Raw genomic sequence first — 23,566 nt, forward strand, 5'->3', positions numbered from 1 at the left:
CAGACCAGATGGCTGTGGGCTGAGGAAGTCGTTTCAAATTGAAAAGAAGAGGAGGCAGGAGGACAACGGCTGGGCTTAACTATGGTCTACAAGGTGGACCTCAAAAATATCATGCTGAGTGAAAGAAGCCAGTCACAAAAGCCACATTTTCTGTGATTCCATTATACGAAATATGCAGAAAAGGCAAATCAGAGACAGGAAAAGCACTAATTTATATTACTTGTAAAAGTGGTTGGTTTTTTGTTCTCTGAGTTTCACCTTAATTTAAAAATATATGGGTGGGAGGAGCTTTGGTAAAGAGTCTGAGTTCTAGAGCCACAGAGACTGAGTGTGAAACTTACTCCTCCACTCACTAGCCACGTGACCTCAGACAGCTGATGTCATTGCCTGGCCTTTGTTTACTCATCTGTACAATAGACATGATCATTGCACCCACCATGTGGGGCTATTGGGAGCAGGATTCAAGCGAGATCATGTATATACACATCATGAAGCATAAGGAGTTGCTAAATGAAGGCTGTTGCTGTTCTAAGGAAGGGAGAAGTCACGCAGGGTGAGCAGTGGCCTGGGAGGCAGAACTGCAGAGTGGGCCACAGCTGAGTTTCCTTTCAGCCTCCATACTCAACTTCTGGAATTCTATCGACAGAGGAAAAGGAAACATCTCCTTGAGTCTTTAGAAGAGCTGCAGCATGATGGAAGGAGACGAGACACAGAAAGGACTTTCTTGTGGAGGTGGCAACCAAGGATAAGAAAGGATACTGGCTTGTAGCAGATCTCTCAGATGCAGAACATGAACAGAGGCAGGGGACGTTCCCTGCAAGGGGTGGGGATACTTCATGACCCTGGAATCGTTTGGTTGCTTCCTTCAACTCAGCGGGCCAGGAAGCGGATCTGGTATGTAGGGGGCACTTTGCCCACTCCACACTCCTGGGGTGTGAGGTCAATGTCTTCAGGGGCCACAGGACTGGCCATGTAGAAATTCTGGAGGATGGTGGTGAAGAAGAGGAATAATTCCGCACGAGCGATGCCTTCACCAAGACAAATGCGCTTCCCTGTGGGCACAGAGGATCACCAGTTGGATGTGTGTGTGCACGTCTCTACATGTGTAAATATGTGCATTATTTCTGACAACATTTATAGAATTGTGTCTTAAAGAAGCTAATATTTGTAAAAATTCTTAGAAGAACACCTGATCGATACTAAGGATCCTATGATGTAGTTGGTACCTTGTGCTCTTTTTCTGGGTGTGTGGTGGGGAGTGTAGAGTGAGTGGCACTGCTTATCATTGTCTATCTCTGGGATTTCTTGTTATTTATGTATTTATTTTTCATTACAGTTGCCATTTAACATTATTTTGTATTTGTTTCAGGTGTATAGTATAGTGGTTAGACATATATATAATTTACGAGATCATCCCCTATAAGTCTACTACCCATCTGTAACCATACATAGTTATTAAAATAGTATTGACTATATTCCCTATGCTGTACTTTACATCCTCAAGACTATTTTGTAACCACCAATTTTCACTTCTTACTCACTTCATCTTTTTTGAGTAGTCCCCCAGGTCTCCTTCCCTCTGTCAATCATCAGTTTGTTCTCTGTATCTATGAGTCTGTTTCTGTTTTGTTTCTTATCTCAGCTTTAAGAAAAATCCATATTTTACATAAATTTGTGAACAGGACTTATGCACATGAGATGGGTCTATGGCTTCCATCAGAGTCTCAGAGGTGTAAGTCCCTCCTCCCCAATAGGTAAAATCTACTGGCTTGGAGAGAAATGAGGGCAAAGAAAGCCAGAAAGCTCAGGCGGAGACACCAAGAGTCTTCACCATTATTTCATTGGTTTTTAACCTGCAAGCTGACCACCTTGGAAAGGCCTTTTCAAGGATGGATTTCCAGGCATTTCCTAAACCTTTCAAGTTGTTAGATATTGTGCCCATGTAGAGGTATCTGGGGAAGGGTTCACATTATTGGCACACCCAGAAGTTAGGAGATGTGAGCTAGAAATCCACAGGGCGGGACTCTGGCATGGTTCTTCTCCTATAACTGGCTCCACGACTATCCTCTTTCTTGAATAACTTGATATCCTCCTCCCACTCCATCCTCCCCATCCCTGGGACTGTCCTTTGGACACCCTTTGGTAGATCTTTAACACCTTTTTGCCTACTTTTGTCTTTCTGCCCTTGGCAGTTGGCCTCAGTTGGTTTTTTTTTTGTTTTGTTTTTTTTTGTTTTTTCCTTTCTGTCTTCACCTCCTGACAGACACTGTCTTTCTTCTAAAGGTTCTCTTCTTTATTCAATCTTGTTTGATTCCTTGTCCTTTTTGGATCTGATTGTGTCTGCAACTCACTCTCTCATTTTTCATCTCCCTCTATAATCTCTTTTCTCTTTTCCACTGCTTCGTCCTTTCTATTCAGGACACTCTTTTTTCCCTATATATCTTACTCTGCTTTTCTCTTTCATTCTCCTCTTTTCCCTTCCTCTCCTCCTCCTTCTATTGTCTCACATTCACTCTCTGTCTATTTCCACCACTTTTTCCCCTGTATCTTCCTTTTTTTTATGTCTCTTTGTTCCTCTCTGTTTCTCACTTAATCTTGATATGTCTGTCTCTGTCGTTATCTCTCTACATCTCTGCATCTCTCTAAACGTAGGACAACTATTGAGTGGAGAAACTGACTCTCACTCCATCACCCACATGTCTCCCGACTCTCACTTCAAATGGAATGAGGTAGGAAGCCATGGCACTGGGCAGAGCCAGCAGCTCTGGGTTAATAAAGTTGCTGACAGAACATAAGACTGGAAACTTTATTCTAGGGTTTTCCTCTATCCCCAAAACTGAGGACCCTGGCCTTGGGTTTTCTCTGGATGGGGCCAAATAGTGCAGAATGAAGACAGAGATAAGTCAGGCATGCCAAAGCCCTCCCCAGCTCCTTAATGCCAACAGGATAAATCCAAATTCTGCCAGCTTCCAGGCAATCCAGCTGAGCTCTTCACCCTCATCCCCTCCTGTATCTACAGCCCAGGCCCCCGGGCTCCTCTAGCTTCTAACATGTGTACGCTGAGCCCTCCTTCAGGCTTTGCCTTTGCTGTCCCCTCTGCCTGGAATACTCCAGCAGATGACAGATACTCACCCATGAGGTCTTAGCATATAACCCAGTGTTTTGGGTAAGGTTTTTCTCATTGAGACAATTTTATACTTCTCAATTTTGTGCTCTCAAAGCCCCATTCAGAGCATTTATGACAGCTAAAATTAATTATATTGATAATAATTTCCCTATGAGCACTTACTGTGTGCCATGCAGTTCTGAGCACATTGCAAGCATTAATTCCTATCATTAGTTATTATTCTGTGGCCACATAATGACTATCCACCTCCCCTGCTGGAATGTAAATTTCCTGAGGCAGGATCTGTGTCTCTCTGTGACTTGTCTGATGCATTATCTTCAGCGCCCAGTAATCATTGGGCTCAGAGTATGGTACTAACGGGTATCTTATATTGAGGTATAGAGAGGTTAACATACCTTCGCAAGGTCCAGCATACCAAGGTGTGAAATTGGCTATGACCTCAATTCTTAAGCCCCTTCTAAGGTTGTAATGAATATGGGATAAAACAATGAAGGTAAAGCCACTGGCATGTGCTAACTGCTCAATAAACAAAAACCTCTCCTCAAGGAGAGGAAAGTACCAGCACTCTGGTGTGTGGGGAAGTGAGTACAGATCCAGCTCACCTATAGAGAAGGGGATAAAAGCTTCATTCTTCTTCAGCGCCCCAGTGGCATCCAGAAAGTGGTCAGGGTTAAAGGTGTCTGGTGTTTCAAAGTAACGTGGGTCAAAGAGAGCAGAGTTCAGGATGGGAAATACTTCGGTGCCCTGAGAGATGATCACAAGATCAAAAATATTGCCATTCTCTTCCCTACCCCACCCTGAAAACATAGCAGGAAACAAGAGGTGATAAAACAGCAAGAGGTCAAGTTTGAAGAATAAGAGAACCCAGGATCCGGCGCAAGAAAGATGTGTTTGCCAGGCTGGCCTCACCTTTGGAATGTTGTACCCTCGGAATTGAGTGTCTCTGGTGACCATGTGGGGCACGCCAATGGGGAGGAGATCTGCGAATCTCTGAATCTCATAGATGACTGCTTCAGTGTATGGCATTTTGGCTCGGTCATCAAGGGCTGGAGGGCGATGTGAGCCAATCACCTGATCGATCTCCTTGTGGACTTTCTCTGCACAGAGGGTGGTACGAGTGAATCTTGTTTAAAAAGACAGTTCAGCAGGGATACTGCTTTCTATATGCCAATGAGGCAGAAAATATATATATAATAAAGTGTTAGATCATTGACACTCCTCAGAACAACCCACTTGAAATGGGCGGAGCAGAGGAAAAGCAACAGGAATTATCACTTTTTGAATTCCGGTCAAGATGGTGGCATACCTAAACATGGCTCACCTCCTCACACAACCACATCAAAATTACAATTAAATTATAGAACAACCATCACTTAGAACTGGCAGAAATCAAGTTGAATGAAAGTTTGACAGCTAATGAATTAAAGAAACCACATCCATCCAGACGGGTAGGAGGGGTGGAGACATGGAATGGGCTGGTCCCATGTACACATGTGGTGGGTAAAAAATTGGGAGGGATATATCAGGAGTAAGGAGTCCCAGGCCCTCCAGCCCAGGGTACTAGTGCCAGGAAGATAAGTCCCCATAACTTCCAGCTGCAAAAACAGCAGAGATTGAGTAGGTGGAAGAAAATGCTGGAGTCCTGAGCAGTTCCTCTTAAAGAACCCACACAAAAAACTTACTCAGACTCACTCCCTCTAGCTCCAAGCACCAGGGTAACAACTTGAAAGGCACCAGTGGCACACAGGGAGGAACTGAAGTGGCTGGCATCAAGGCAAGAGCTGGGGGACAGCTTTCTTCCAGACAGTAAGGCAGGCAGAGCCACAGAGCATGCAGGCCATAGCTGACTCCATCAACCTGGCTAACACTGTTTGCTCAGTCTTACAGATCCCCTGAGGCTCCCTCCCACCCAACTTCCAGCTGTTTTGTTGCTGTTGTTGTTTTATTGTTGTTCAGTTATAGTTGTCCCAATTTTCCCCCATTGCTCTCCCCTGCCTCCCCCACATCACCCCCACTCCTACAGTCAATCCCTGCCCTGTTGTCCACATCCATGGGTCCTTTATACTTGTTCCTTAGCTAGACACTTCCCCTCCTTTGCCCCATTATCCCCTTCCCCCCTCCCCTCTGGTTACTGTCAATTTGTTTCTTGTTTCCATGTATCTGTTCTATTTTGCTCATTTGTTTGATTTGTTCATTAGGTTCTACTTATAAGTGAGATCACATGGTGTTTGTCTTTTGCTGCCTGGCTTATTTCACTTAGCATAATACTCTTTATTTCCATCCATGCTGTTGCGAAGGGTAAAAATTACTTCTTTATTTCTATTGGGAAGTATTCCATTGTGTAAATGTACCACAGTTTTTTGATTCACTCATTTATTGATAGGCACTTAGGCTGTTTCCAGCACATGGCAAAAAAATGAAACTAGACCACCAACTTACACCATACACCAGAATAAACTCAAAATGGATAAAGGACTTAAAAATAAGTTGCAACATCATGAAAGTCCTAGAGGAAAATATAGGCAGTATAATTTCAGATATCCCATGTAGCAATATTTTCACTGATATATCTCCTAAAGCAAGGGAAATAAAGGAAAGAATAAACAAATGGGACTACATCAGACTAAAAAGCTTCTGCACAGCAAAAGGAAAAGGGAACCAACTGAATGGGAAAACATATTTGCCAGTGATACCTTGGACAAGGGCTTGACCTCCAAAATATAAAAGGAACTCATACAACTCAACACCAGGAAGACAAATAACCCAATTAAAAAAATGGGCAAAGGAACTGAACGGACACTTCTCCAAGGATGACATGCAGAGGACCCATAGGCATATGAAAGAATGATCAACATCATTAGCCATCAGAGAGATGCAAATAAAGCCATAATGAGATACCACCTCACACCAGTCAGAATGGCCATCATTAACAAATCGACAAACAAGTGTTGGTGAAGATGTGGAGAAAAGGAAACCCTAGTGCACTGTTGGTGGGAATGCAGACTGGTGCAGCCACTATGGAAAACGGTACGGATCTTCCTCAAAAACACTAAAAATAGAACTGCCTTTTGATCCAGAGATCGCACTGCTGGGATTATATCCTAAGAATCCTGAAACACCAATTCAAAAGAATCTATGCATCCCAATGTTCATAGCAGCATTATTTATAGTGGTTAACAGTAGCTTTTTCATATGAATGGGTGATCCTTGCTCATACTTCACAACTTCCTAAATCCTTTCAAACAGGCAATAGCCAGTCTCAATGAGTCTGGAAATCTCCAAGCCCAGCACAAGTAGCAGCCATCTCAGATTTCTCTATAGCTCAGGCAGGGTGGCCCGGGTAAAACACAGGTTGGGACTGACCGTGGCCTGCACTACCCAGGAAAACACAGAGCCTACACATCCAGTGGACAGATACAGACCCTCTCAGAGCACCATCATCCTGCCCTTGCACAGCTGACTCTTCAGGGAGGGTGGAGGTGGATGTTCAGTGGTCAGAGTCAATCCTTGCCACTGACTGACCTGGGTAAATCCCTCCCATTGCCCTACCAACATCAACCAAGGCTCAAATACAAGGGAAGGATATATTCAGCCCACAGAAAGGCAACTCCTCGAGTACCTAGCTGGGATGATAGGTAAGGATGTGCCACTAAATCCTACAGGATACCTACTACATTAGGCCAGGATACCAAAACAGGGAGTTATAGCAGCTCTAGCTAACACATGAAAACAAACACAGGAAGGCTACCAAAATAAGGAGACAAAGAAACATGGCACAAATGAAATAACAGATCAAAACTCCAGGAAAAGAACTAAACAAAATGGAGATAAGCAATCTATCAGATGCCGAGTTCAAAACACTGGTATTCAGGATGCTCAAGGAACTTAGAGAGGAACTCAAAGTATAAAAAAGATTCAGTCAGAAATGAAGAATATACTAATTGAAATAAAGAACAATTTACAGGGAGACAACAGTAGAGTGAATAAGCTGAGAATCAAATCAATGATTTGTAACACAAGGAAGCAAAAAAACAAGCAATTAGAACAATAAGAAGAAAAAAGAATTCAAAAAAATGAGGATAGTATAAACAGCCTTGGGAAAACTTCAAGCCTTCCAATATTCACATCATAGGGGTGCCAGAAGGAGAAGAGAAAGAGCAAGAAATTGGAGATCTATTTGAAAAAATAATGAAAGACAATTTCCCTAATTTGGTGAAGGAAATAGACATGCAAGCCCAGGAAGCACAGAGAGTCTCAAACAAGATGAGTGCAAAGAGGCCCACTCCAAGACACATCATAATTAAAATGCTAAAGGTTAAAGATAAAGAGAGAATCTTAAAAGCAGGAAGAGAAGACCAGTTAGTTACCCACAGAGCAGTCCCCATTTGAGTGTCAGCTGATTTTTCAAAAGAAACTTTGCAGTTTGGAAGGACTGCCAGGAAATATTCAAAGTAATGAGAAGCAGGAACATATAGCTAAGATTGCTCTACCCAGCAAAGATATCATTTAGAATCAAAGGGCAGATAAAGAAGCTTCCCAGACATGAAAAACTAAAGGAGGCAATCATTACCAAATTATTATTATATGACATGTTAAAGGAACTTATTTAAGAAAAGAAGAGCAAAGCTATGAACAATAAAATGACAATAAGTACATACGTATCAACATTTGAATCTAAAAAACAAACTAAGCAACAAGAAGATCAGAGACAGAATCGTGGATACAGAGAGTGTTTTGACAGTTGCCAGATGGGAGGGGGAGGTATAAGGAAATGGGTGAAGAGGCGAGGGGATTAAGAAGTACAAACAGGTAGTTACAGAACAGCCACGGGGGTGTAAAGTACAGTACAGGAAATGGAGAAGACATGGACAATAGTGTGGGGGTTGCCTGAGGGAGAGAGCGATGCTGGGTGGAGGGCGGCAAAGGGAGAAAATCAAGACAACTGTAATAGCATATTCAGTAAAATAAAAAAATAAAATAAAAATAAAGAATTCTCACTTTTTGAAATCTAATGAATGTTATAGATTTTTTCCTCACACTCACAGAGAAACACACATGCACAAACACAGAACAGAATTTTGCATAAAATTTCAGATTGAGAACTAGAGGCTATAAACCTGTCAAAATTGTTTCTCAGAGATTAGTAGAAAATGAACTAATATTTATTGTGTGTATTATAAATGGTGCACTGTGCTAGGTCCTCAGGAATATAACAGTGAAATAGATTAATAGGTTAACCCATGAACAACTTGATAAATGAATATATCAACTAACCAATTCGTAAATGAAGAGACTGATGAATGGAAAAATATTAATGAGTGAATGTATTATTTACTTCTCGATCAGTAGATGAATTTATAAATCATTAATTAATAAATGACCTATAGACACCTATAAGAGGAACCTAATGAACAAAAGCAAACAAACAAGCAAAATAGAAACAGAGGAAGGGAAACAAGGAACAGACTGACAGTGACCAGAGGAGAAATGGGAGGGGGATAAGGGTGGAAAGAAGGGGAGGGGACTAGTCAAGAAACATGCATGAATGACCCATGGACAACAGGGGATTGACTATGGGAGGGGGGAGGGGCAATGGAGAGCAATGGGGGGGGATTGGGACAACTGTAATAAAATAACAATAAATATTTGAAAAAATAAATGATCCATAGGCAAATAAATAAATGAACCTGATTAACCAATAAATCACATGAATAAATGGATGGCTAGATTTATGGAGGAATCGTATCGGCAGCCGTCCGTCTCGAGAGACAATGGTGTAGCTTCTTAAGAGTCTATCTGCACCACCGAGAATGGCTGTGCAGTCCGACTCGGGAGTGACACGGTATCTGTCTCCTCCCGTGTTGAATCGACATCTTGCGATGACGCTGGAGTGTCCTCTCCAGTGAAGCTGAAGCTACAGAGCCTGGGCAGGGTGATATGGAGGGTCTGCTGTTGCCCATGCAGCGGACCCCCCCTCTCTTCGCAGCTGAAGGGTCCAAGGGAAAGACGGAGTCAATACAGCTTGGCTTCAGGTGCGCCGCAGGAGTTGCCGGTGTTGACTACAACGTCAAACCGCCTTCGGGACTCCGGCTCCGGATTTTCTGTCGGGGTTTACTCCCTTAGCCTTTCCCCTGAAGAGGTATGCCGCAAGGCAGCGGAGGTTTTTTGGAGTCAGAGTTTTCCTTCTCTGATGTGCCCTGACTGGAAGATCGAACCAGCGACACTTAGCTCGCAGGCCGACGCTCAATCCACTGAGCCAAACCAGCCAGGGCTATATGGAGGAATAAGTGAACAAATAAATAAGCATAGAAATAGGTAAAGTAAAGAATGGATGATGGTTTGATGATAAATGAATAAATCAAAGATGAATCAGTGAGTAAATTATTAAATTAATAAATACAGGGGTAAAAAGCTTAAGGAAGAATTGAAAGAATATCTGATGGAAGGATTAAGGGATGAAAACTAGTTCATAGAAGGACAGAAGGATTCACAGCTGAATGAATGGATGAGCCGATGAATCAATGACAAATGGTTCATTCAATCAACCAGTGTTTCAAAGGATCAAAAGGTGAGTCAGTTAGTGCAGATAAGGAATGGAAGTGTATGTTCTTGGGTGAATAATAGGTCAAAGAATCTGAGTATACATATCCATTAATGGATAAAAGCACAGACAGACGAATGGGTAGGTGGGCGAGGAGCTGGATGGTGAACCTTTAAGTGATCGGTGGGGCTGGCTTAGTTTGCAGGTCATTCAGACCTGCAGTGTTCCTGATTTAAGAGGGGAACAGGGCTGCTCTCTAATTTAGGCAAGACCCCTACCCAAATTCTGCAGCCAAAAATATCAGAGGACCGCCCTCCGTTGGCTGTCCCCTGTTTGCCCACCTGCAATGTGTGGGTATTTGAGCAAGAGCAGGAATCCGTAGCGGAGGGTGGTGCTGGTGGTCTCCGTGCCCGCGAAAAAGAGAGAGAGCATAGTGTTGATGAGGTTCAGCTGGTGGAACTCACTCTCTGGGTCAGACTTCTCCTGGGTCCGGAGGTGCAGAATTTGTGTCAAGGGAAGCTGGAACTTTGCTGTATGTACGTCTCGGGGCCCCCTCTACATTAGTTTCTGGGTCTCTCACACCATCTGGCCCATTTTACTCTTCTCTGTAGTCTGCACCCATATATCTCTATCATATTTTCTCTCTCTCAGCCTCTCTTCACTCTGGCTCCGACTCAATGCATCTCTTCATCTCTTCGGTGTGTTTGTCTCTCTTTCTCTCCCAGTCTCTTTTCTCCTCTATGGGTCTTTTCCCCTGTTGCTGCATTTTTGTTCCTTGTCCTATATTGCTTCTCTCTCTCTCTCTCTCCCTCCCTCTCTCCTCCCTAGTTTCACCTCCTTTTTATCTCCCCTACATTCCCTTCCACATCTCCCCTTCGAATTTTCAGTTCTTCCATCCTCCTCATTCCCCTCCCTTTTTCTCACTGCCCTCCCATCTTTTTCTTCCTCCCCACCCCTCCCATTCCCTCTCCAAACCCCACTTTGTCCATTCGGAGCAGGTAGGTATCGATGAAGTCTCGGGGAGCGCTGGGGTCCAGGGTCTCCCTGTGCTTCTCCACACTGCGGCCAATGAAGTCTTTGACTTCCTGCAGGTTTCTATAGACTTGCCTGTGTGTGCCAGGAAAGTACTTCAGGATGTCAGAGAAGAGCTCAAACACCTGTGGGAGACAAGGGGCTTTGAGGTCCTGCTGGGGCTGAGCTAGTGGGCCACAGCAAAGGACAGCCCTCCTGGGTCCTAACACCACTAATAGAGGGGAATTTTTGTCTCTCTGTTTCTCTCTCTCTCCCTCCTTCTCTCACACACATTCTTGTCAACTCTGTCTTTCATGATCTTTTCGTCTCTATTTTTGTCTTACTTTCTCTCTTCTCTCTTTCATCCTCTCTCCCTCTAATTCTCTATTTCTTCCTCCTCTAATATCTCTCTTTCTCTTAGTCTCTCAGTCTCTATCTCACCATCTCTCTTCCCCTCCAGGTGTCTGCGCCTGTCTCTCCCTGTTGTCCCTGCCCCTCTTGCAGCCATAGGCTGCATGTTTTGGACCCCAAATCAGATCACTTCTTTCCCCCTCCCTGGATGTCCGCCCTCTCCCATTCTTTCCCTGACCTGGCTGGAGAAAGAGCTGACGAGTGCGAAGGACTGGTAGAACATGTCCAGAAGCTTTAGAAACTCAGGGTCTCTGTAGGCAAAGCGTTTTCCAAAGATAATGGAGCAAATGATATTGGCAGTGATGGAGTGCAAGATGAAGGTGGGATCCTGGAGGGCTCCTAGGAGGAGGAGGTGGCAGGTCAGAAGACACACTCAAATGCCCCACCTCTGTGTGACTGTCCTCCATCCCTCAATAATGATTAAAAAAAAAAAGAAGAAGAAGAACAGCTACCACTCACTAGCCTGTATGATGGGCCAGGCCCTAGCCTAAACACTTCTCATATTATTTTATTTAATTCTCACCTCTAAACCTGTGAAGAAGGTGCATCATCCCCATTTCATAGACGGCCAAACAGAGAAGTTAAGTAATTTGACCAGGGTTACCCAGCGACTCATCACTAGGCCCAAGACAGACCCAGGCAGTTCAGCTACAAGAGGCTGGTGGCTGGTCCCCTCTCAGGCACCAGCGCTGACTCGGGGAGCAGATGTAGTGAAGTCCCAGGGGCAGGGGGAGTGCAGTGCGGGTATTCAATCAATTGCATGTACAAATTTAAAAGCTCTGCTCTCTCTGCTCGTTTTCTTTCTGTTCCTTACTTCTTTTGTTCCCCCCCAGGGACCAGCGATCTTCAGGAAAATGTTCTGCACTTGTTAACTGATCTCTGCATACACCACGCTAGCACTGTTGGAGGGAGGGTGGGCTTTGGGCCCAGGAGCATCAGGTCATCGGGTGGGTGCGGTTGCTCGGTGGGTCTCACCTGTCCATCTTCTGTTGTTTCTCCGCAGACCCTCACCTGAGCCTGCCTGTCTGTCTCTCATTTTCTCTGCCTTTGTTTCTTTCTGCCTCACTGAGTCTCCTCCACTCTGTCTCTATGTGCCTCTCTCTTTGTCTCAGTCCCTCCTTCTGTCTCTTTCTCCTTCTCTGTCTCTCTGTCTGTCTCTCCATCGCTGTCTCTTTCTCCTTCTTTTTCTGTCTGCATCAGTTTCACCCTGTCTTTCTCTAAATCCCTCTGTCTCCTCTCCTCTACCATTCCTTATGTCTCTGCCTCTCCCAACCTCTATGTTTATATCTCGCAATCTCTTGAGAAAGGGCCCTGTTACCTGTACATCTAACACACACCAGTTTTATGGAGAATCTAAAAACAACCTGAAGTGCTTCTCTGACAACCCATCCAGCCTGAGAGCAGAAACCCCACTGCCCTCACTGCCAGTTTGTCAGCGTTCACCCAAGGAAAGGAAAACACAGTTCACTGTTTTCCAGATGTCTACAGTTTTTCCTTTTCTTTCTTTGCTTTCCTTTATATATAAGACCTGTTTTTGCCTGATACAATTAATCCATGAATCGCTTCCCTAGAAAACAAGTAAATAATGTGCTAATATCTAAGTTAATGTTTTTAGAGGTTCTAAACACAATAATCCTGCATCCCTTCTGGTCCCTCCCTGTTCCCTCTCTTACCCATCACTATCCATCTCCTTGTCCCTCTCTGGGTCCCTGTCTTTCTGTCTGATGGTCCATCACTGTCCATCTCCATGTCTTTCCCTGTGTACCTGTCTGTCTGATGGTCTCTCCAGGTGTGTCTTTCTCTCTCTACATTACTCTCTCTGCCCACATACACCCCTGTCTTTCTGTTGCTATGACCCCTGCTGCTCTCTGTTTCACTGTTTTTCTTTCCTCCCATCCCCCACGCTCACCCTGGGATCTCCGCAGCTCTTCCACCAGACACTGGGCCTCCTCCCGAATGCGATCTTCCACACTCCGCTTGCCCATCCCAAAGTCCCTCAGGGTGGCCAGAGAGAATCGCCGAAGGGTCTTCCAACGTTCCCCATTGGCAAAAATCACACCTTGGGTGTAAGCAGGCGTGTGTGGGTCGCAGAGGAAGTTGGAAAGAGACTCTGGGTCCCGCTCCACCCCTTATTCTCCCTTACCAGCCTCACCTTCCCCAATCCCAATTGCCCATCTCCCATCCCCCATCACCTCCTGCTGCCTTTCAGGCTCTTACCATATCCTTGAAAGACTTGATTAACAATGGCAATTTTCCCACGGCCAGAAAAGGCCTCAGCTTGGTCCACCAGTGCCTCCCGAATGGCCTCTGTCCCACATAGCACGACCACAGGCCTTGGCCCCAGGTGCACCGTGAAGACATCCCCGTATTTGTCTCGGAGCTGCCAAGCACACCCACAACGACAGTTGCTATTACTCAGTGTGAATCTCTGTGTCCATCCCAGTTGTTAAACCATTAAAATACATATAGATTGGTAATTAGCTGCCACCCCAGACCCCTCCATTTGAGCCTGCCTTTTCCATTCCCAGGACTCAGCCACCAAGGATTGACCCATGACTTACCTGGGCTCAGCATGACTGATTGGCGCTCCAAGCAGTACAGGTGCTTAAGTATCTCTAATGTCACCTCTGACCACACCCTTAAGTCTGGCCAGATCCTCCTGGCATCAGAACTGAAGAATCATCCTTTCGTGATCCAGTTTCAACCTGCTGTCTGCCTCCTGACAATTTCCCCAGAGAACTACCCTGAACGAAAGTGATGGCCCTCTGGGAGTGATCGTAAGATATGAAAAAATTATGACATTGGTACAGCTACATTGGAAACTGCCCAGTGGTATTTACTGAAGCTGACAGTTCACATGCTACTCAGTGGCTCATCAACTTCACTTACATATACATGTCCAAAACAATGTGCTCTGTGTTCACCAAAACAAAGGACAACTGAAACCTTATTAATAAAACACTCATCACCATCAATATAGAATATATAGTGATGTGTCCATACCATGGAATACTACACAGCGATAAAAAAGAATAAACCCGTTCTATACCCAACAACATGTATGAAACTCACAGCTGTAATTCTGAGTGAAAGAAACTAGATACAAAAGAGTCCAACATGATAATTCTATTTATATGAAATTGAAGAACAGGTAACATGAACCTATGCTGTCAGAATAGTGGGAGGGTAGTGACTAGAAGGGGATGTGAGTGGGGTACCTGGGAAAGGGCAGTGTTGTCACTTATCTACATGTCAATGTGTGAGTACATTTGTTTGAGAAAATTCACTGAGCTGAGCATTATGATCTGTGCACTTCTTAGGGTGATGTTAAATTTCAGTAGAAAGTTGAAATACAACCATAAAAAGGTTAAGTTTTTATGATTTTTATGAAAAATCTTTCACACTGATCTCTTCAGAGACTCCTCACTGGTCTTTCTACCCCCATTCTTGTCCCCCCTACAATCACTTTACCACATATCCCACCAGACTCTGAAGCCAGAGTAATCCTATTAAAATGTAAATTAATATCACTGACTTGCTCCAAACCCTCCAGTGCGCCCACCTAATTGAGAACAGACCTGAAGTCTCCACCATGGTCCACACGGCCATGCATGTCATGGCCTCATCACCCCTCTGCTCCTCCTACCACCGGCCCTTTGGCTCACTCAGATCCTGACCCCATGTGGTCCCCCAAGTGTGCTGAACTTGCTCATGCTTCAAGGTTCTTGCACCAACATCTGCCTCTCTGATGTTTTCCTCCTGCATTTTTCAGGGTCTCTGCCCAGAAACAAAGCAGGATTGAGCTTTTCCCTCACCACTCAATCTATAGTAGTTCCCACCACTTTCTAAAATAGCGCCTTGCTTTATTTTAATCATAGCTCTTGTCTGACTAATATTTCCTTATTTGTTTATTTCCTTATTTCATATGCCCTGTGATGCCACACCTACATAATCCCTAGCACTCAGAAGATTCCTAGTAACTTGTTACTGAATGACTGAATAAATGAATGAGTGGATCGATGTAGCTGTCATTTAATGACCATTTACTATACACCAGGCTCTGCAATACCCCATCTCATCCTTACAACAGTTTTATGAAAGACACATTCTTATTGTCACCAGCTCATTTTACAGAAGAGGAAACTGAGACTCAATGAGCAGCAGTTGAGTCTGGAACATGAGTCCATGCCTGACTCCAGAAAGATCTGGGCAAATATATGGGAATGGAGGAGGAGCAGCGCCACCTTCCCCAGCCGGTCCCGTCGTGACACCCACTAGCTCATGCCCTCCCCTTTTCTCTGTATCTCAATCTCTTTCTCCATCTCTCTCTCTCTCTCTCTCTCTCTCTCTCTCTCTCTCTCTCTCTCTCTCTCTCTCTCTCTCTCTCTCTCTCTCCCTCCCCTCAAAGTTGCAATGATTATGGAGGGTCATGGACACCTAGAAGTCCTCAGCAGATCCGTATAAAAACGTTAGGGGCCTGAAACTCTCAAAATGTTATGCAAAAATGTGTGTGAATATTGGGAGGGAGCCTAAAGCTTTAATTAGGTTCTCAAAAAATTTAGTGACTCCCAAACTATTGGCAACTTCAGTCTATGAGGACACTGGAGATGGAGAGACCCGTGTGCTGGACCCCAACTTCCCCTCTGAAATCCCAGCTGTGTGGCTGTGGACAAGTGCCTTCCTTAAGCTAAGCCTCCTTGTCCTTACCTCTGAGATGAGAATAGCACCTCACCTACCATGCAAGGTTGTTGTGAGACCCAATGAGTTCCCACAACAATATAGGTAAATCCTAACCACATAATTCTGAATGAAGAAACAAAGTCCAGCAATTTACAGGAAAGCATGTTACTCTGTGATACACTGAAGATGAGAACTAAATTCCACATACGAGGGCTTCCACATATGTGATAAAACTCACTCTGTTAGCCCTGGCTGGTGTGGCTCAGTGGATTGAGCACCAGCCTGCAAACCAAAGGGTCACCGGTTTGGTTCCCATCCAGGGCACATGCCTGGGTTGGGGGCTATGTCCCCAGTTGGGGGTGCCAGAGAGGCAACCACACATTGATGTTTCTCTCCCTCTTTCTCCCTCACTTCCCTTCTTTCTAAAAATAAGTAAATAAAATCTTTTTTAAAAAAATACCTCTCTCTGTTAAAAGCAAAGGTAATGACAAGCCCAAGATTCAGAAGTGTGGTCACCATGCTTGGGGGAAATGGGGGGAGATGGCACCATAAAGCAGGAAGCAGCTGAGGTTACTGTCAGTGTTCCAGTTCTCCCACTGGGAAGTGAGTTCATGGTGTGGATTCCATTACTAATAAATAAATAGACAATCAAACATGAAATCATGCCTGGAAAGCAGTGATGCAGAGCTTAGTAAATATTCCATAATGTCAGCTATTATGTATAGTGCATTAATGTTTATTGTTGCTAAGTACTCTGTACCTGGCCTCCTGCTCTCCCACCTTCCTCCTCATTGTCCTGGCACCAACGTGAACCAGTGCTTCCTTTTTTTTTGTTGACAGAGGAGAAACCTATTTGATGTCAATGCCCCATTTTTTCTCTCTTCCAGGGGTGGGCAGGCACCCAGGAACTGAATAGAAGGTAGCAGAAGATGTAAAATTCTACACCTATGGCTCATAGCCAGACACATTCAGACCCACTTGCCCAATCTAGACACAGTGCTCACACATTTCTCACAGAGAAAGACACCTCTGACTATCTGACCACCATCCACCATGCTTCAGCTGCATACCTCTTACTCACCAACCTTCACCCCCGCCCCCCACCCTGAGCTTGGAAGGATCCCAGAGTACAGAGCCAGGGAGCCACCCTCAGACCCCATCCACCTCCGTCTCACCCTCAGGAAGGATTTGAGTAGGCCTCTTCTGTCCATCTGCAGAAGGTTCCCTAAGACAGGCAGAGGACGGGGGCCTGGTGGAAGACAGCCATGTGCCTTTGGGTGGCCCCTGGCCAGGAGAATGAAGAATCCCAAGAGGAGAGCAAGGAGAAGGAGGACGCTGAGCTCCATGGTTACAGTCTGCCTGCCTTCCAGCTCACTGCAGTTTCTGGGCCCTTTGTCCTGAGCCTAACTCCCCATCCAGTTACATAATTTCAATTCCCCGCCTCCTCCCTATCATCGTCCAGGAGCATGAATTTGAAAGAGAGGTTCTAAGGGGCCCATACTTCCTGCTCAGTAACCTGCTCCCTTCTTACCCCCCCCCCCAACTGCCTCCCCAGATGTTGACAGAGATACTGTGGTAGTTACCAAGGTCAACATGAGTGCTTGTATTTATTTTTGTCAGTATGGGTGAACATGCACTGTCTACTTGTGGCTTTGTGTGTGTGTTTATGCTTGCATGTTTGGTCATGACTGCTTGTATCTGTGAGTGTGCTTGTATGATTTTTATATATGCAGCGGTGTTTGCATTTATGTGAACATGCCGGTGTGTTTCTGTGTATGAACCTGTGTGTGCTTATGTACATATTTTTGTATATGTTCAAGCTTCTATGTATTTACATGGATTTGTATGTACAGGAGTGTTTGCTTTTGCATGGTAGTGGTGCTGTGTGTCTCTGTGTGTGCTTATGTTCTTGTGAACCTCCCTGTTTCTGTGTTTGTAGGGCCTTTGTGTCTTCAGTGTTTCTCCAGAACCCCTTCCTTCTTCCCTTCTTTTTGTGGCAGCACCAGGTAGGAGTGATGGGTAAAACAGAAGGAGTGGGGAGAGACACAGAACTGGTGAGACTCAGGTGGAGAAAGACAGAGACCTGGCAGAGGAGAATTTAGGTCCTCTGGATCTCTGGCTGCTTTGACCAGCCCCTGGTCGTTCTCTTTCTTCCTCAGGCTCTGTCTTCATTGTGCAGGATGTTTCTCTGATACTCTTCATAATCTGTGTGTTTGTGAGTCTGTCTCTTGTAATCACTCTCTCATTGTCTCTGTTTCCCTTTAGACTCTGAGCCCCAGAAGTGGAGAGACTGGGTCTGGTTTGATTGATGTCCATCATGCTGGTGTCTGTCTCTACCATCGCTCTGAGAATCTGGCAGGCTCAGTCCCTCTTTGCTAGATACGTGAATGAGTGTGTCCATGTGCACCTGACATGGCCTGGGCCTGGCTTTCCACCTCTCTCTGTGTCTTTCTTTTAAAAGGAAATGGAGGAAAATGAGGTAGCCTCTTTCCTGCTATGTTAGGTAAACCCCTTGCTGGACCCAGGACCCTGACCTGGCAGTTGATTCATGTACCTCTGACCCAGAAGGAGTGGACAGACAATCCTGACCTCTTGAGTTAAGGGGTGGAACTTGTACTTTCTTAACCTTGGAGAGGTGCCATCATGGATTTTCCTGACCCAGATCCTTGTTCCTACTGTGCCGTATGACCTGGCACCAAGCGTAGGTCCTCATTCCAGCCCCAGGAATCACTGATGAAGTGGTATGAAATGTTTTACATGGAGTAACACAATGAATTCTACCCTACGAGGTAGTCTTGTTGTCATCTCCACTTTATAGATGGGGAGAGTGAAGCATGCACAGAGTAACTGAGAGTTTTACCCAAAGATACATGGTGGGTTAGAGCTGCATTGTCCAATATGGTAGCCACTGGCCACATGTGAATATTAAGCACTTAAAATATGGCTAGTATTGCTACCAGTCACATTGATATTCAAATGATAGTTTAGTAATTAGAAAACTTGAGTATGTGAATCTACTTTTTCAGTTGTAGGCCTCTCGAAATCTAAATACAGATCAAATATTTCTGGAGAAAAATATAGAGTTCCAATTAAGATGCAATATAAGCACAAAATATACACCAGATTATAAAGATGTATAATGAAAAAAAGATTTAATGAGAGGCCGAGGCAGAAATAGGAAGAAACCCAGAGACAAGGAGAAGAGAAGAAATATACAAGGGATATAATATAGAGATGAAGGCAGAGAAAGGGAAGGAGAGACAGAACAGGGGAGTGAGAGAGACAAAGCTACAAAGACACAGGAAGAGAAGAGTGTCGCAGGGGCACAGGCGGGGCAGTGTTTGTATTATTTTTTAACAGCTTTATTGAGGTATAATTGATATGACAATAAACTGCATATATTTAAAGTGTATAATTTAGTCAGTTGTGACATATTGCACACTGGTGAAACCATCATCACAAATAAAATAATAAATATGGAATCATCTCAAAAGTTTCCTCATGCCTTTTGTAATTCCTTCCTTCCCTATTTTCAGCTCCCTCCCTAGGCAATGACTGATCTGGGGTTTGTCACTAGAGATTGCTTGCACTTTACAAACTTTATATTAGTGGAATCATGCAGTATGTGCTCTTTTTTGTCTGCCTTTTTCCACTCAGCATAATTATTTTGAAGTTTGTGGTAGACTGAATAATGGCCTCCCAAATATGCCCTCATCCTTATCTCCATAACTTCTGAATGCCACCTTATATGGTTAAATGGATTTTGTAGATACCATTAAATTAAGGATAATCTAATAGGGAGATTATCCTCAATTATCCAAGGAGGCCAATGATGTAATCACAAGAATCCTTATAAGAAGACAAGTACAGTCATACTTCAGTACTCATTGGCTTCAGAACTTGTCAAACCCTGTACTCATTGCATTTTGACAAGAAGAAAAACGTTTCAGTACTCAGCATTTGTTTGGGACTCATCACACTTGCTAGAAATTGTATGAGTCAAGACGACGTCCTGCAAGAGAAAATGCTTCATCACTGGTCCCTTGCTTGGTAGTCATTGGTTTTGGCACTCTTCATGATCTCTGGAATGAATTAATCACGAGTACTGAGGTACCACTGTATATGAAAATATGTTCAACGTCATTAATTTTCAGAGAAATGCAAGTCAAAACCACAATAAGCTATCACTTCACACTTGTCAGAATGGCTATCATCAAATAGATGAAGAAATAATAAGTGTTGGAAAGGATGTGGAGAAAGGGAACCCTTGTGCACTGTTGGTAGGAATGTAAATTGGTGCGGCCACTGTGGAAAACAGTATAAAGGTTCCACAAAAAATTAGAAATAGAGTACCATGCCCTGGTTGGGTAGCTTAGTTGGTTAGAGCATTGTCCCGAAACACCAAGACTATGGGTTTAATATTGAGTCAAGACACATACAAAAATAAATGAATGAATGCACAAATAAGTGAAACAACAAATCAATGTTTTTTTCTCTCTCCATCTCTCTCCCTCCTCCCTTCCTCTGTCTCTAAAATTAATAAGTAAAAATATTTTTAAAATAAAATTACTATATGACCCAGAAATACCACTTCTGAGTATTTATCTGAAGAAAGCAAAAAACATTAATTCAAAATGATATATAATGCTCATTGCAGCATTGTTTACAATAGTCAAGACATGGAAGCAACCTAACTGTCTATTGATGGATGGATTAATAAAGAAAATGTGGTATGTATATACATGAAATATTATTCAGCCATAAAAAAAGAAGAAATTCTTGCCATTTGCAACAACATGAGTGGACCTTGTGGGAATTATGCTAAATGAAATAAGTCAGACAGAGAAAGATAAATTAGAACTAATTTCATTCATATGTGGAATCTAAAACAAAAACAAAAAACAAACAAAAAAACCTCATAGATACAGAGAACAAATTGGTGGTTGCCAGAGGCAGTAGGTGAGGGTGACTGTAGTTAATAATACTATATTTTATATTTGAAACCTGCTAAAAAGTAGATCTTAAGAGTTCTCATCACACAAAAAAATGTGTAACTACATATGGTGATGGATGTTAGCTACACTTATTGTGATGATTATATCACAATATATACAAATATTGAATCATTACATTGTACACATGAAAATAATATAATGTTAACATGTCATTATATATCAATTTTTCAAACTCAATCTTATTTTCAGATAATAATATGTTATAAAATATTTTAGTTTTGACAATTCCTTAAACTATGTGATTACTCAAAAAAGAAGCAAGAAGGTCTAAGTGAGTAGAAGATGTGATGATGTGAATCAAGAAGTTGGAGTGGTGTGAAAGGACCACAAGCCAGGGAATGCAGGCAGCCTGTAGAAAAGGAAAAAGGAAAGGAAATGGATTCTCCCCTACAATCTCCATAGAGGAACATAATTCTGCTGACACTTTGATTTTAGCTCAGTTAGACTTAAGTTGGACTTTTGACCTACATAACTATAAAATAGTGAATTTGCATATTTTATATTACTAAATGTATGGTAATTTGTTACAGCAACAACAGAAAACGAATACAATGTTTCTTAATTTCTTTCAGCAATGTTTTGTAGTTTTTAGTATTCAGGCCTTTCACATATTTTTTCAGATTCGTTGCTAAGTATTTATTTATTTATTTTTACATGCTTCATTTTATTTTTATTTTTTAAGCAGATTTTATTGATTATGTTGTGACAGTAGTCCCAATTTTTTTCACCTTTGCTCCCCTCTACCCAGTACCCCCCCTTCCCTCCAGCAATCCCACCCCCCTTAGTTCATGTCCATGGGTCGTGCATATAAGTTCTTTGGTTTCACCCTTTCCTATATTATTCTTAACTTCTTCCTCTCTATGTTGTACCAACCAATTATGCTTCTTAATCTCTGCACCATTTCTCCATTTGTCTCCCTTCCCCCTCCCAGCTGATAACCCTCCAAATTATTCCCATACCTATGATTCTGTTCCTATTCTGGTTTGCTTAGTTGGATTTTGTTCTTATTTTAGATTCAATTGTTGATAGTTGTGAGTTTGTTGTCATTTTAATGTTCATAATTTTGATCCTCTTTTTCTTAGGTAAGTCCCTTTGACATTTCATATAATAATAGCTTGGTGATGATGAGATCCTTTAGCTTTACCTTGTCCGGGAAGCACTTTATCTGCCCTTCCATTCTAAATGATAGCTTTGCTGGATAGAGTAATCTTGGTTATAAGTCCTTGCTTTTCATCACATTGAATAATTCTTGCCAGTCCCTACTTGCCTGAAACGTTTCTTTTGAGAAATCAGCTGAGAGTCTTATAGGCACCCCTTTGTAGTTAACTCTCTGCTTTTCTCTTGCTGCTTTTAAGATTCTCTTTATCTTGGACCTTTGGCATTTTAATGATGATGTGTTTTGGTGTGGTCCACTTTGGGTCTAGCTTGTTTGGGACTCTGTGCTTCCTGGATTTGTATGTCTATTTCCTTTGCCAAATTTGGGGAGTTTTTTCATTATTTTCTCACAGAAGTTTTCAATTTCTTCCTCTTCCTCTTCTCCTCTGGCACCCTTATGGTTTGGACATTGGTATGTTTAAAGTTGTCCCAGAGGTTCCTAAGCCTCTCCTCATTTTTTTTCAATTCTTGTTTCCTCATTCTGTACCGGTTGACTGTTTTTATCTTCCTTATATTCCAAATCATTGATTTGAACCCTGATTTCCTTCCCTTCATCATTGTTTTGGTGTCAATTTTCCTTCTTTTCACTTAGCATAGACTTCACTTCTTTTCTTGTGTGTTTGCTGTACTTAAGCATATCTGTTAAACCTGTGGGCATCTTTATCACCAGTGTTTTGAACTCTTCATCTGTTAGGTTGGCTATCTCCTCATCACTTAGTTCTCCCACTGGAACCTTGATTCATTCCCTGTTTTGGACTATACTTCTCTGTCTCCTCATCTTGACAGGCTCTTGTGTTTGTTTGCCTCTGTGTCTTAGGTAGAGCTGTTGCTCCTGTTACGTTGTAAGGGGTGGAGCCTTAGGTATTCGTCAGTACAGGGCAACCATTTCACCATGTTGTGGCCCACTGTTTGTGCGGAAGGGGTCTGAAAATGAATAATGACGCTTGTTAAGCACTCCCTCCTTTTCCAGGCATTTCTCCCACTTCCTTATGAGTCTGGCGCCTCTCTAGCTATTGCCCTGGCTGTCATTCCCAGAGTGGTGTGTCTGTGGACGTTCTAGGACTGTGGGGCCCTTTAAACAAGTGGACTCTGCTGAGAGACCAGCAGTTTCTTCCTCTGCCCCAACCCCCACTGGTTTTCACAGTCAGAAGCAATGAGGCTTTATTTTCCCTGGCGCAGGGACCGTGAGCTGCACGGTCTGGTCTAGTAATGGGAGCACTCCCCAGGTGTCCCTCCCGACTTTTTAAAATGTGTGACTGTGCTTTCCGCTGGCCTGCCAGTGCCACTGCCACCGTCACCACCACACCGTGTCCTCTCCGTCTGGGCTCCACCCCTCATACCTGTCTGGATGAGTATTTGGACTTCCATGCAGCTTAATTTTCTGGAACTTCTGGTTGTCTCTAGTTTTGAGGTAGTTTTATTCCTTCTTAGTTGTGGAGGGAGATGCAACGTGTCTGTCTAGACTTCTATCTGGACCGGAAGTCCTAAGTATTTATTTTTTGATGATATAATAAATATTTGTTAATTCCTATTTCTTATTGATTATTGCTGGTATGTAGAAATACACATTTTTTGTATTAATCTTGTATCCTGCAATCTTGTAGATTTTTTAAACAGATTCCATTA

At 43.3% G+C, this 23,566-nt stretch overlaps 1 protein-coding gene across 1 annotated transcript; it reads right to left on the reverse strand.

Moving 5' to 3' along the window:
* Positions 1-193: 193 nt before the first annotated feature.
* On the reverse strand, positions 194-17,164 carry LOC149994711 (cytochrome P450 2B11-like). The gene is made up of 9 exons (XM_090260489.1): positions 16,946-17,164; positions 13,308-13,470; positions 13,000-13,149; positions 11,269-11,429; positions 10,649-10,825; positions 10,010-10,151; positions 4,037-4,224; positions 3,730-3,871; positions 194-1,052 (listed from the first exon to the last, which is right to left on the reverse strand). Exons 1-9 carry the CDS (start codon positions 17,114-17,116, stop codon positions 871-873), a joined length of 1,476 nt encoding a protein of 491 aa, XP_090116615.1. The 5' UTR covers positions 17,117-17,164; the 3' UTR covers positions 194-870.
* Positions 17,165-23,566: the final 6,402 nt, after the last annotated feature.

Source organism: Furipterus horrens, unplaced genomic scaffold (assembly GCF_987537825.1).
Source record: "Furipterus horrens unplaced genomic scaffold, mFurHor1.1.pri manual_scaffold_13, whole genome shotgun sequence".
Taxonomy (NCBI): domain Eukaryota; kingdom Metazoa; phylum Chordata; class Mammalia; order Chiroptera; family Furipteridae; genus Furipterus; species Furipterus horrens.

What these genes read in the sequence shown, in the direction of transcription:
- LOC149994711 (XM_090260489.1), bottom strand. Translation starts at nt 17,116, where the DNA reads ATGGAGCTCAGCGTCCTCCTTCTCCTTGCTCTCCTCTTGGGATTCTTC. An exon ending in GAGGGTACAACATTCCAAAG is followed by an intron (nt 3,872 to 4,036) that starts GTGAGGCCAGCC and finishes ATCATCTCTCAG; the next exon opens with GGCACCGAAGTATTTCCCAT. An exon ending in TTTTATCCCCTTCTCTATAG is followed by an intron (nt 1,053 to 3,729) that starts GTGAGCTGGATC and finishes CTGTGCCCACAG; the next exon opens with GGAAGCGCATTTGTCTTGGT.